General features: G+C 41.6%; 1 protein-coding gene across 5 annotated transcripts in view; it reads left to right on the plus strand.

Annotated features, from left to right (window-relative positions):
• Positions 1-1,286: 1,286 nt before the first annotated feature.
• LOC124046187 (DENN domain-containing protein 2D-like) overlaps positions 1,287-15,023 on the plus strand; it is a 34,500-nt gene continuing 20,763 nt past the window's right edge. For 2 of the 5 annotated variants that reach the window (XM_046366293.1, XM_046366289.1), the window contains exon 1: positions 1,289-1,576. Coding sequence is in view for 2 of the 5 variants with exons in the window: in XM_046366289.1 (XP_046222245.1) it covers positions 1,429-1,576 (148 nt within the window). In the remaining 3 variants the exon portion in view is untranslated. Of the gene's footprint in view, positions 1,577-15,023 lie in introns of all 5 variants that reach the window. The other 3 variants (XM_046366292.1, XM_046366290.1, XM_046366291.1) reach the window with 3 other exon arrangements.

The following is a 15,023-nucleotide window of genomic DNA, read 5'->3' on the forward strand; positions in this document are numbered from 1 at the left end:
CACAGGCAGGGAGCCCAGCCAACAGCGAGTTGCAGTAATCCAGACGGGAGATGACAAGTGCCTGGATTAGGACCTGCGCCGCTTCCTGTGTGAGGCAGGGTCGTACTCTGCGGATGTTGTAGAGCATGAACCTACAGGAACGGGCCACCGCCTTGATGTTGGTTGAGAACGACAGGGTGTTGTCCAGGATCACGCCAAGGTTCTTGGCGCTCTGGGAGGAGGACACAATGGAGTTGTCAACCGTGATGGCGAGATCATGGAACGGGCAGTCCTTCCCCGGGAGGAAGAGCAGCTCCGTCTTGCCGAGGTTCAGCTTGAGGTGGTGATCCGTCATCCACACTGATATGTCTGCCAGACATGCAGAGATGCGATTCGCCACCTGGTCACCTGGCCACCTGGTCATCAGAAGGGGGAAAGGAGAAGATTAATTGTGTATTTTTTTATGGTTCATTGAACAAGCATTGGAAACAGTGTTTGAACCCTTTACAATTAAGATCTGTGAAGTTATTTGGATTTTTACAAATGATCTTTTTAAAGACAGGGTCCTGAAAAAGGGGCGTTTCTTATTTTGCTGAGTTTATAACCCCACTGTCACCATGGGCCACTCTGTTCACAACATTGACATCAGCAAACCGCTCTCCCATACAACGCTTACACGTGGTCTGAGGTTGTGAGGCTGGTTGGATGTACTGCCAAATTCTCTAAAACGACATTGGTCTCCAAGGACATAGAAAGGAACAAATTCTCTGCCAACAGCTCTGGTGGACATTCCTACATTCCTGCCAATTGCATGCTCATCAACTTGAAACATGGCATTGTAATTGTGTGACAAAACTGCACATTTTTGAGTGGCCTTGTGTTATGCTCACGCTGTTTAAATCAGCTTCTTGACATGCCACACCTGTCAGGTGGATGGACAATCTTGGCAAAGTGGAAATGCTCACCAACATGGATGTAAGCACATTTGTGCACCAAATCTGAAAGAAATATGATTTTTGTGCATATGGAACATTTCTGGGATCTGTCACTTTACATGTTGCATTTATTTGGTCAGTATTGTAAAGGCGAATTAATAGTTATGAGCTGTCCTACATAACTGCACTGAAAACAAAAAAGGATATCTAAAATGTTTTAAACGATTTATTAGGGATGAAATATGTTTGCCTGATATGTTTGTCGCCTATCCTATGGCAATTTTGATTGTCATCTTAACTCACCAGATGAAATTAGCTGTAATTATAGTTATCAAATGAATAGTTATGCATTGGTAGCGTAATTGTATTGGATGAAGCACATCCACGTGAGACACTGACAATAGGCTCCGCGCACTGTACAGTTTGGTGCGTTCATCTCTCCAATTCCCAGAGAAGCCAACCCGTGAACATTGAGTTACTTGTGCGACTATTATCCTTTGTGCTGCCATGATGAATGTGGTTGATACATATTAATTTGAGAAACGACAAGCAGTCCAGGGAGATAAGACGCTCAACGTTGATACCTGTGAGAGCTATGAGTGGAGAGGTATCGAGAAGGATTCGAAAAAGACATGGATTAAAAAACTTCAAGCAGAGATGGAGTGAGTAGATGACATGAATTTATAGTCTAAGAAGTTAAACATGTTCGCATTGAGAATGAATGACTGATTGTATGACAAGGTTTGTAAAAATGTAAGTGTACATTTACTGAAAAAGTGGCTTCAATCAAGTCACTACTCGCGTTCCGACGGTGCCAACAGCAGGCAGGTTTCCATTGACCAGTTTATTCGACAAAAGCAACGTCGCACCAAAAAAAATATATTTGCGCCTTGTGTAATGGAAACCGCAGATGAGACATTTTCTTAAGATCGACAACAATTGTATATCCGTTAGACGGGTCGATTTATATTGTCTAACTTGTCTTTGCGACAAAAATGGAAACGTTTTTTAAAAACTTTATTGAACCTTTATTGAACTAATAATTTACTGTACACGGGGATGGTGATGTCAACGTAACTATGAATCGCCACTCCACCCACATGTAGAACTAATTCGAAATGTCTGCCTGCTAAATGTATTTCAACGATAAAAATGATTATTTACAGGATCCTTGTCCTGATATTTAACAATGGCGGAATTACTTTGCTTGTGTGATTGGTTGGAAGCAAGTTTCACCATCTAATTATTTCAGCTCTACAGGAGTGCAAGTTTCATAATGGCACAGCCCGTGGCGATATGTTGGCACATGGGAATTAGAATGTCAAATGTTAGAATTGACTAACATTTTATCCATGAAGGCTTTTGAGGGCTACCTGATATAAAGGTGGGAGGGCATGCAGGCCTGTCTTCAGTGTATTAATGCGCAATTTACCTAAATGGGTAATGGAAACGCTTCAACCACATTTACCTTTTGACACTAGGTTTTCTGAAAGTGTTTATTTCCTACGACCTCGTTCCATCCACCGTTTTTACATGAGTAAAGTCATACCAGGAAACGGGACGATTCGCTACAATTGTACAAATGCAGACAATTTCTTCAACATGGTGGAATCTTTGTTGGTTAAATTGCTAGAAATTGCAGTGAAAACGCCTTTATGCGCAAATATTGATATAATAACTATCATATTGAAGTAAACGTGGAGTCACGCTGTTGATTCTTTTGATGATAGGAAGTGGAGATGAAATACGACCAAAGGTATGGAGACACCTGCTTGTCGAACATCATTCACTGATGTTGGGCGATTAGGCCTGTCACGGTGGGTGTTCCAATTCATCCCAAAAGTGTCGATGGGGTTGAAGTCAGGGCTCTGTGCAGGCCAGTCAAGTTCTTTCATGCCGTTCGACAAACCATTTCAGTATGGACCTCGCTTTGTGCATGGGGGCATTGTCATTCTGAAACAGGAAAGGGCCTTCTCCAAACCGTTGCCACAAAGTTGGAAGTACAGAATCTTCTAGAATGTCATTGTATGATGTAGCACTGGAACTAAGCGCCTAGCCTGAACCATGAAAACAGTCCCAGATCATTATTCATACTCCAAACTTTAGTTGGCACCATGCAGTCGGGCGGGTAGCTTTCTCCTAGCATCCACCTAACCCATATTTATCCATTGGACTGACAGATTGTGAAGCATGATTCATCATATCGGGGGTTCCCTATTTGCGCAGCAGTCTAAGGCACTGCATCTTCGTGCAAGAGGCATCACTACAGTCCCTGGTTCGAATCCAGGCTGTTTCACATCCGACCATGATTGGAAGTCCCATAGGGCGGCCGGTGTCATCCGGGTTCGGCTGGGGTAGGCCGTCATTGTAAATAAGAATTTGTTCTTAACCTTTTATTTAACGAGGCAAGTCAGTTAAATAAAATCATTCCAGAGAATGCGTTTCCACTGCTCCAGAGTTTAAGGCAGCGAGCTTTTACACCACCCCAGCTGACGCCTGGCATTGCGCATGGTGATCTTAAGCTTGTGTGTGGCTGCTCGGCCATGGAAACCCATTTCATGAAGCTCCCAACGAACAGTTCTTATGCTGACGTTGCTTGAGTGTTGCAACCGAGGACGGACTATTTTTACTTGCTTCAGCACTCGGCGGTTCCGCTCAAATCAAATTTTATTTGTCACACACATGGTTAGCAGATGTTAATGCAAGTGTAGCGAAATGCTTGTGCTTCTAGTTCCGACAATGCAGTAATAACCAATGAGTAATCTAACCGAACAATTCCACAACTACTACCTTATACACACGTGTATCTGAAATAGCCGAATCCACTCATTTGAATCTGTCCATTTCCTTCCATTCACCAGTCCATTTTGAACGTGTTAAAACTGTCGTCATTTGACAAGGAATTTAGCTTGTGTATCCCATAAGGTAGATGCAGAAGTAAATGCCTATAAAAGTGTATGTGCACTCTGCATGCGTGTGTGGAGGGAGTGGTCTGAACGCAATTAAGTAAGACATGAAGGGGAAAGGAAATGTAGGGAGCAGAACTGTGATGCTCGGTTTCTTTTTTGTTTTGTCCCAAATGGAACAGTGGAGTCAAGACATCAATTACAAACAAATGGTTTTACAGTATTTGAACAAAATGTGATCTCTGGTTAAAGAGAATTTTGACGTCCTTCTCGATTACTCATGCCCATCCCTAGTGGGGGAGCATTCTTGACAAACACGGGATACTTGAGAGTGAATCCCAGCAGCGTTGCCTTTCACACACTTAAACCAGTGCACCAGGCACCTACTACTTTTCAAAGGCACTTTATATTTTGCCTTGCCCCCCCAGAATGGCACATACAATGTCTCAATTATCTCGAGGCTTAAAGTCTTTAACCTGTCTTTTCCACTGAAAGTGATTTTACAGGTTACATCAATAATGGATCATAGCATTCGGGGCGGCAGCGTAGCCTAGTGGTTAGAGCGTTGGACTAGTAACTGGAAGGTTGCGAGTTCAAACCCCCCCGAGCTGACAAGGTACAAATCTGTCGTTCTGCCCCTGAACAGGCAGTTAACCCACTGTTCCCAGGCCGTCATTGAAAATAAGAATATGTTCTTAACTGACTTGCCTGGTTAAATAAAGGTAAAATTAAAAAATTCACCTGCTCAGTCTCATGGAAAGAGCAGGTGTTCCTGTTTTGTACACTCTGTGTATGTATTTACATGTATGCTATATGAATTTAGGCTTGTAAATAATAATTATTAGGATTTTGCGTACTTGTGCATCAAACAAAGGAGCAACCGTCAAACAAATGAGCCCTTTAATTTGAGCTTTTTGTGTTCAACTTATGTTCAAAGTGTTGGGCTTCAGAACATGTTCACTCTTGATGCATTTGATCTACAAAGGCTGTAACAAGTTCCTGTTATAGTCTGTTACCATCAAATCATAGCAGTTATGGGCCTAGGACCTAACATACAGTGCCTTCAGAAAGTATTCAAACCCCTTGACTTTTCACATTTTGATGTTTTGCAGCCTTAACCTCTTGAAGCTAGGGGTCACTATTTTTAGGTTAGGAAAATTAACGTTCCCAAAGTAAACGGCCTATTTCTCAGGACGAGATGCTAGAATATGCATATAATTGACAGATTAGGATAGAAAACACAAAAGTTTTCAAAACTGTCAAAATATTGTCTGTGAGTATAACAGAATTGATATTGCAGAGGAAACCCTGAGAAAAATCAAACCATGAAGTGGTTTTGAAAACTACATGTTCCATAGCCTCCCATTGCTCCATTTTAAAGGCACATCAAACAGATTCCTTTTCCTATTGCTTCCTCAAGGTGTCAACAATCTTCAGACATAGTTTCAGGCTTTTATTTTGAAAAATGATCAAGAAAGATAACATCGTGTCAGGTGGTCACATGAGTTTTGCTCGAGCAACAGAGTTCGGACAGCCATTTCCTTTCTTCTCCTACTGAACAAGACTGTTGCGGTTGATATATTACCGATTTATATATTTTAAAAACAACCTTAGGATTGATTATAAAAATCGTTTGACATGTTTCTGTGGACATTACGGATATTATTTGGAATTTTTGTCTGCGTTGTCGTGACCACCTCTTTCCTGTGGATTTCTGAACATAAAGCGCCAAACAAATGGAGGTATTTTGGATATAAAAATAATCTTAATAGAACAAAAGGAACATTTAATGTGTAGCTGGAAGTCTCGTGAGTGAAAACATCCGAAGATCATCAAAGGTAAACGATTAATTTGATTGGTCACGAAAATCAGAAAAGCAATCTACCTGATGCTAAGTGTACTTAATGTTTTGTCATGCGATCGATAAATTTACACAAACGCTTGGATTGCTTTCGCTGTAAAGCATAATTTCAAAATCTGAGACGACAGGTGGATTTAAAGGCTAAACTGTGTTTTGCAAAATTGCACTTGTGATTTCATGAATATAAATATTTTTCAGCGGTTGTTGATGACAATTATCCCGCTTAAGGGATGGGTAGCGTCAAGAAGTTGTGTGCAACCGCTGCGTCAGATTTTTAAAAAACTTTACGGAGAAAGCAAACCATGCAATAATCTGAGTACAGCCTTTAGACAACAAAACAGCCAAAAAGATACCGGCCATATTGGGTAGTCAACATTACTCAGAAATATTATTTTAAATATTCACTTACCTTTGATGATCTTCATCAGAATGCACTCCCAGGAATCCCAGTTCCACCATAAATGTTTGACTTGTTCGATAATGTCCCATCAGTTATGTCCAAATGTCTTCTTTTGTTAGGGAGTTTGGTAAACAAATCCAAAAGCGTATTCAGCTCGCGCCGACCGTCGAACGAAAAGTTCCGTTACAGCCCATAGAAACATGCCAAACTAAGTATAGAATCAAACTTTAGGATGTTTTTAACATAAATGCATTAATGTTCCAATCGGACAATTCCTTTGTCTGTACAAATTAAGTAGAACGTAAGCTACCATTCACGTGAGCGCACCAGACCGAGCCTGTGGCACTCTGCCAGACCACTCACTCAAAGAGCTCTTATGAGCCCTTCCTTTAGAGTAGAATCCTCAAAACAGGTTCTAAATACTGTTGACATCTAGTGGTAGCATTGGGAAGTGAAACATGACTAATATCCCACTGTATCCTCAATGGGGGCTGAGTTAAAATACTATAAACCTCAGATTTCTGGATTTGGATTGGATTTTTTCTCAGGTTGTTGCCTGCCGTATGAGTTCTGTTATACTCACAGACATCATTCAAAACGTTTTAGAAACTTCTGAGTGTTTTCTATCCAAATGTACTAATTATATGCATATTCTAGCTTTTACGGCTGAGTAGCAGGCAGCTTAATCTGGGCACGTTTTTCATCCAAGCTACCCAATACTGCCCCCTTCCCCAAAGAAGTTGACACGTTTAAATGTCTGACTCACGTCGGCCATGGAGAATGAGTGCCCACAGTCCTTGGCAGCGGGCCGCATCAGTGGCACTGTGTTATCCTGAAAGCGGGAAAAGCAGGTGTTTAGATTATCTGTAGACCCTGCCACATACATCTGGTGTCTGAGCTGTTGAATTGCGACTCCACTTTGTCTCTATACGTTTGATTGCCTTACGGAGGGAATAACTATACTGTTAGTATTCAACCATATTCCCAGTCAGTTTGCCATGGTTAAAAGCAGTGGCTTTCAGTTTTGCATGAATGCTGCCATCTATCCATAGTTTCTGATTGGGGTAGGTTTTAATAGTCACAGTGGGAACAACATCCGCTGTATATTTCCTGATGAACTCAGTCACCGTTTCAGTGTATACGCTGATGTTATTCTCAGGGACTACCGGAACATATCTCAGTCCATGTGATCAAAACAATCTTGAAGCATGGATTCTGATTAGTAAGACCAGGGTTGAATAGACCTTACCACAGGTACTTCCTGTTTGAGTTTCAGCCTATTGGAAGGGATGAGCAAAATGGAGTCAAGATCTGATTTCCCGAAGGTAGGGCAGGGGAGGGCCCCCCAGAGACAACTGCAGGCCTTAACCTGTTAGTCCTACCCACACCGTATTCGGTAGCGTAATCATAGCCTCAAGCTCATTACCATAACGCAACGTTAGCGATTTCTAAAAATCGCAAATGAAATGAAATAAATATGCCTATCCTCAAGCTTATCCTTTTCTTAACAATCCTGTCGTCTCAGATTTTCAAAATATGCTTTAGAACCAGAGAAAATCAATAATTTGTGTAAGAGTGGTGATAGCTAGCTTAGCATTTAGCGTTAGCATTTAGCACGCAACATATTCACAAAAACCAGCAAAGGGATCAAATAAAATAATTTACCTTTGAAGAACTTCAGATGTTTCAATGAGGAGACTCTCAGTTACATAGCAGATGTCCAGTTTTTCCTGAAAGATGCTTGTGTAGGACACAACGTTCCGTTTTGTTACTATGCATTTGGCTACTGAAACTAACCGAAAATTCAGTCACCTACACGTCAAACTTTTTTCCGAATTAACTCCATAATATCGACTGAAACATGGAAAACGTTGTTTGAATCCATCCTCAAGGTGTTTTGTCATATATCTCTTCATTGAAATGCCATTCCTGGAAGCCTGCATTGTTCTCAGATTCGGATGGAAAAATACTGGTACCTGACTTTTGCGCACCAATTTCCACACAGACACCGTGCGGGACCCCTGGTAAATGTAGTCTCTTATGGTCAATCTTCCAATGATATGCCTACAAATACGTCACAATGCTGCAGACACCTTGGGGAAACGATAGGAAGTGTCCGTTCATTCCTGTCGCATTCACAGCCATATAAGGCGATCATGGAAAACGTGCCATCAGAAATCCTGTTGATTTCCTGGTCGCTCAAACATCTTGGTTTTGCCTGTAGGTTTTGTTCTAAGGCACTCACAGTGAAAATCTTTGCAGTTCTGGAAACGTCAGAGTGTCTTCTTTCCAAAACTATCAATTCCAAGCATAGTCGAGCATCTTTTCGTGACAAAATATTGCGCTAAAAACGGGCACGTCTTTTTATCCAAAAATGAAATACTGCCCCTATAGGACTAACCGGTTAACAGGTGGTCTTTCAGTCAGCAACCATCTTGTGATCGACAGACTGCTCACTCTGAACAAGCAGCAGATTTTTTAAACCTTTATTTTACTAGGCAAGCCTCTTGAAGCTAGGGGGCACTATTTCTTTTTATGAAAAAAATAACATTCCCAAAGTAAACTGCCTATTTCTCAGGACCAGATGCTAGAGTATGCATATAATTGACAGCTTAGGATAGAAAACATTCTAAAGTTTCCAAAACTGTAAAAATAACAGAACTGATATTGCAGGCAAAATCCTGGGAAAAATCCAATCAAGAAGTGACCCTTTTTGAAACCCCTGTCTTTCTATGCATCCCTATTGCCCATTGAAAGGGATATCAACCAGATTCCTTTTTCTACGTCTTCCCTAACGTGTCTACAGCCTTTAGACGTAGTGTCATGCCTTTATGTTGAAGGATGAGCGTAAACGAACACATTGCGTAAGTGGCCAGATGATGGCTCTGAGTGATTCTTGCGTAAAGAGAGGTAGCCATTTTTCCTCCCGGTCCTACTGAAAAGCCAACTGTCCTGATTGATATATTATCGAATAGATATTTGAAAAACACCTTGAGGATTGATTATAAAAAAACGTTTGCCATGGTTCTGTCGATATTATGGATATGACCACTATTTCCGGTGGATTTCTGAACATAATGTGACAAACAAACTGAGGTATTTTGGGTACAAAAATAATCTTTATGGAACAAAAGGAACATTTGCTGTCTAACTGGGAGTCTCGTCAGTGAAAACATCCAAAGATCATCAAAGGTAAACGGTTAATTTGATTGGAATCGGACGCAATGGGAGGGGTATAGACAGTCAATTTATCGTACATACATTTGGAAGCTATGCTCACCATAACCCGAATACTTAGCACCCTAACAACCACTCATTCGGATTAGAAACGCAATATATTTACGCGTAGATGTCTTTCTCTGTTCTATCTGAATCCACTCGATCCCGTCTATGGGAGGTGGTTTGACGCAAGTCTCTGGTTGTCCACCAGAGGTCACAATGTCCTTAGTTGTAGGCTTCTGTCTGGGAGTGTTCGTTAGAATTGATACTTCAGGTGTACCACAGTGGTGAGGGATCTGTTCTTCCCTCTCGTCTTTGGTCACATGTCTTAGACTAACTCTTCATAAGAGTCACCCAAACTAGGCCACAAAGGGTATTGTCTGCTGCCTATGGTTTACAATGGGTGAACTGTCACAAAACCCCAACATCCATCCCTCTCCCCCTCTGCGGGGAGGGAGTGCGCCGATCCACTAACCTGATCCTTTGGGTCCTCATAGGATAGTCATGACTAGGGATGCACGATATATCGGTGAACATATCGGAATCGGCCGATATTAGCTAAAAATGCCAACATCGGTATCGGTCCAATGTCTAGTTTAACGTCGACGTCAAAGCTTACCGTGCATACCTATATAGCGTAGGCACATGACGTAATAATGGCACGTACAATTTTGTTCAACACAGCATTCCTAACCTAGCCCACACATTGTGTGCTGTGTGGCTTGAGCATTCATTTCGAAAGAGTAAGACATTTTCTGCAAGACAACTTAGACAAAATCCATTAAAGCCAAGTTAATGGAATCGATTGCCCTTGACAATAAACCGTTCTGACGTGGGTGATGTTGGCTTTTGCCACCTGGGCGAGCACCGGTACACACTACCAAGTGCACTATTTTTTTCAGATGATGCCCTACTCAAGTTGCACAGTAAAAGCGTCACTGCGATTAGCTTCACGACATGCATACTATGGAATGCCGTTTGGGTCTTCGAGTGTGAAAAAAATAACCAGTGGCACTGTCAAATCTGTACAAAAAAGTCTGCAAACACCAGCCACGAACGATGTGCTTACAATACCGCGTTGGTAATAAAGCATTATTTACTGGACCGCAAAGGCCGCAAAAATATAAAATATCGGTCTAGTTTTTTTTGGCAAGGAAAATATTGGATATCGGTATCGGCCAAAAATGTCATCGGTTCTTCACAGTGCATTTCTGAAACCGCAGAACCTAAACCATGAAGCACTGATTTTAGCGGTCTAACATGGTCATATTTCAAGTGCAATAATACTTTAGTACATTACATACAGATAAAGGTTTAGGGAGAGTGAGCGAGAGCCTTGCCAGAATGAGAAGCTACCAATCCCTAATTGGATTGAGTTGAGGCTTGTTGGCTGTCAAGAGAAGATGTTGTAACATGTTATGTAACCTGAAGGGCAGGCAGCACACCCTGCGATGGAGAATGAATTCTTTACACCTACGACGCAGTATGTAAGCCTGGCTGTTCTCATGTTCTTCTACATTTACATTTACATTTAAGTAATTTAGCAGACGCTCTTATCCAGAGCGACTTACAAATTGGTACATTCACCTTATGACATCCAGTGGAACAGCCACTTTACAATAGTGCATCTAAATCTTTTAAGGGAGGGGGGGTGAGAAGGATTACTTTATCCTATCCTAGGTATTCCTTAAAGAGGTGGGGTTTCAGGTGTCTCCGGAAGGTGGTGATTGACTCCGCTGTCCTGGCGTCGTGAGGGAGTTTGTTCCACCATTGGGGAGCCAGAGCAGCGAACAGTTTTGACTGGGCTGAGCGGGAACTGTACTTCCTCAGTGGTAGGGAGGCGAGCAGGCCAGAGGTGGATGAACGCAGTGCCCTTATTTGGGTGTAGGGCCTGATCAGAGCCTGGAGGTACTGAGGTGCCGTTCCCCTCACAGCTCCGTAGGCAAGCACCATGGTCTTGTAACGGATGCGAGCTTCAACTGGAAGCCAGTGGAGAGAGCGGAGGAGCGGGGTGACGTGAGAGAACTTGGGAAGGTTGAACACTAGGCGGGCTGCGGCGTTCTGGATGAGTTGTAGGGGTTTAATGGCACAGGCATTCTAGCGGTCCTGCTACGCTACAGCCATTGGGCATTGACATCAGCCATTAAATAAATGCTTCCTTTGAAATTAAAGCTGCTATACTGCCCACGTCCAATGGCAGCATCCAAGCTCAAGATTTGCTGATGCTCAATTCTTGATGGTTGACGCGTGCATTAATTCCGTATTGTGAATTCAAATAATGATAAATTAAGTTGATTTGTTGCATATACACCACTCTTTATTTTCCAAAAATGTATGAAGTCAAATAGCTACTAGCGAGCAGAAACTCTTGCTAGCTACATTTGACTATTCACAATGTAAACAAAAGCAACTTGTGAATTAGAGGATCATTTAGTACAACCACTAGCTGGAAAACAAGCTATTGTACTTCCGCTTAATCAATGAATATGGTATAGTAGAGGAAAATAAAGATGCTCTTCCTCTCTGCACCTCTCCCCTCAAAGCAAAGTGACGCGTATAGTGGAGCTGAAGTGTAATGCAGAGTTTCCCAACCTTCCACTTATTATATAGGAAATTCCAGAATTAGCACACCTGATTCAAATAATGAAGAGCTTGGTGATTACTTGACTTATTGAGACAGGTGTGAGATTTAGTTTGTAATCTAAAGGCAGTATTTAATAATAATAATGTTTTTGTCTGAACGAAACACATGCTTGGTAGTCCGAGTGTGGTGCTTGTGAATTAGTGGTAAATAAAGATGTAGAAAAAGGAAGCACATCTAGTTGCTGGATAGAAAAAAGATGATAATAAGTAATCTCACAGCTGTTGTTTCTCAGTGGTTTTATATAGACCTACAGATATCCAACAATGTGTCTTTGTCAGGCCCAAATGATGTGCCCAGTAAATGTGTCGACAGTGCAGCTAGCAAGGGAGTCTATTTGGACAACTGAGAAGAGGTGTAAATTGGCGGGAAACGGTCAGTGTTCTGGTGAGAATAAGTTGACTAGGTATGAGGTAATGATTAGGTGACATTTAATCTCTTTACCTGTGTTCAAACATTTTTGTTTTTGTGAACTCTATTTTACACACAGACAACACAATATAAACCAGGGATTGGCAACTTTGATGGGGGCCACAAAAAAAAAAAAAATCATCATGAGGGGCCGCAGTGGCTCGCGGGTCTTCATACTGTTAAGGGAATTTTTATCAATGATGACTAATTATGTATGCATTTCAATCGGGACTGACTAATCCGAATACTATTATGTTACTGTATATGTACTAATCAGAATACTATTATGTATATGTATGAGTTTTCTTTCTTAATCTTAGTACTGAATATAATGTGTGTGAATGAATCAAGGATTAGAACAATGACGGTCTGTTCCTTGGTAGGAATGAATTAACTAAATCTTCAGACTGGCTAGAATGCTTATCTACACCGGAAAACCTTGGCTCAGCTGTAAATTATATTAAATTGGTAGGTAGACGGATGTGGGAAGGCTTGAGATACAGCCTTTGCACTGGAACGGAGATGGCACTGGTTGGTGCTGAAACTAATGACGTCATTTTCAGTTTATAACCTGTTCAGTACTCTCATGAATAAAGGCTGCTATTTGACTTTAAGACCGGGTTCTGTCGATCTCTATAAAATAAGGGTCATATAAATTCTTATGAATTGACAGTGTTTCATTTTAATTGGGAATTAAAACAGAGGAATTAAATTCCTGCAACACATACCCACATCCATACATACCATTTTAGTGGCCCCCCTCTTGACAGGGGAGAGAAGAAAAATAAGTTACAATTTACTGCAGTTCTACATTTTAAACAGGGCGTGGAGAAAATATTGCAGGTTTTCTGCAATTCTACACATTTTGCCACGGGGCCGGGAGAGAAATTAGCAGTTTTATAGCTAATTTCCAGAAATTCTACACATTTTGCCATAGGGAGTAGATAATTGTTTGCAGTTCAATACCAGAGTGAGAGTAAATAACAAAATCAATGGGGCCCCCCTAGTTGCTAATTCAACCATGATTACTACAAGTTTAGATGGCTGAAACTGAATAAAGAGTCCAGGTATTCATTTGGTGGTTCTGTTGGAAAAGTAGCTGACTAGAGCAAATGCATAACTGGAGCTCTTTAGGTAGTTACAGTGGGGCAAAAAAGTATTTAGTCAGCCACCAATTGTGCAAGTTCTCCCACTTAAATTACAGAGGCCTGTAATTTTCATCATAGCTACACTTCAACTATGACAGACAAAATGAGGGAAAAAAATCCAGAAAATCACATTGTAGGATTTTTTAATGAATTTATTTGCATATTATGGTGTAAAATAAGTATTTGGTCACCTACAAACAAGCATGATTTCTGGCTCTCACAGACCTGTAATTTTCATCATAGCTACACTTCAACTATGACAGACAAAATGAGGAAAATAAATCCAGAAAATCACATTGTAGGATTTTTTTATGAATTTATTTGCATATTATGGTGGAAAATAAGTATTTGGTCACCTACAAACAAGCAAGATTTCTGGCTCTCACAGACCTGTAACTTCTTACCTGTAACCTCTTTAAGAGGTTCCTCTGTCCACTCGTTACCTGTATTAATGGCACCTGTTTGAACTTGTTATCAGTATAAAAGACACCTGTCCACAACTTCAATCACACTCCAAACTCCACTATGGCCAAGACCAAAGAGCTGTCAAAGGACACCAGAAACAAAATTGTAGACCTGCACCAGGCTGGGAAGACTGAATCTGCAATAGGTAAGCAGCTTGGTTTGAAGAAATCAACTGCGGGAGCAATTATCAGGAAATGGAAGACATACAAGACCACTGATAATCTCCCTCGATCTGGGGCTCCACGCAAGATCTCACCCCGTGGGGTCAAAATGATCACAAGAACGGTGAGCAAAAATCCCAGAACCACACGGGGAGACCTAGTGAATGACCTGCAGAGAGCTGGGACCAAAGTAACAAAGCCTACCATCAGTAACACACTACGCCGCCAGGGACTCAAATCCTGCTGTGCCAGACGTGTCCCCCTGCTTAAGCCAGTACATGTCCAGGCCCGTCTGAAGTTTGCTAGGGAGCATTTGGATGATCCAGAAGAAGATTGGGAGAATGTCATATGGTCAGATGAAACCAAAATATAACTTTTTGGTAAAAACTCAACTCGTTGTGTTTGGAGGACAAAGAATGCTGAGTTGCATCCAAAGAACACCATACCTACTGTGAAGCATGGGGGTGGAAACATCATTCTTTGGGGCTGTTTTTCTGCAAAGGGACCAGGACGACTGATCCGTGTAAAGAAAAGAATGAATGGGGCCATGTATCGTGAGATTTTGAGTGAAAACCTCCCATCAGCAAGGGCATTAAAGATGAAACGTGGCTGGGTCTTTCAGCATGACAATGATCCCAAACACACCGCCCGGGCAACGAAGGAGTGGCTTTGTAAGAAGCATTTCAAGGTCCTGGAGTGGCCTAGCCAGTCTCCAGATCTCAACCCCATTGAAAATCTTTGGAGGGAGTGGAAAGTCCGTGTTGCCCAGCAACAGCCCCAAAACATCACCGCTCTAGAGGAGATCTGCATGGAGGAATGGGCCAAAATACCAGCAACAGTGTGTGGAAACCTTGTGAAGACTTCTGTCATTGCCAACAAAGGGTATATAAAAAAGTA

The sequence above is a fragment of the Oncorhynchus gorbuscha genome, linkage group LG10 (assembly GCF_021184085.1).
Source record: "Oncorhynchus gorbuscha isolate QuinsamMale2020 ecotype Even-year linkage group LG10, OgorEven_v1.0, whole genome shotgun sequence".
In the NCBI taxonomy this organism is placed as follows: Eukaryota; Metazoa; Chordata; class Actinopteri; order Salmoniformes; family Salmonidae; genus Oncorhynchus; species Oncorhynchus gorbuscha.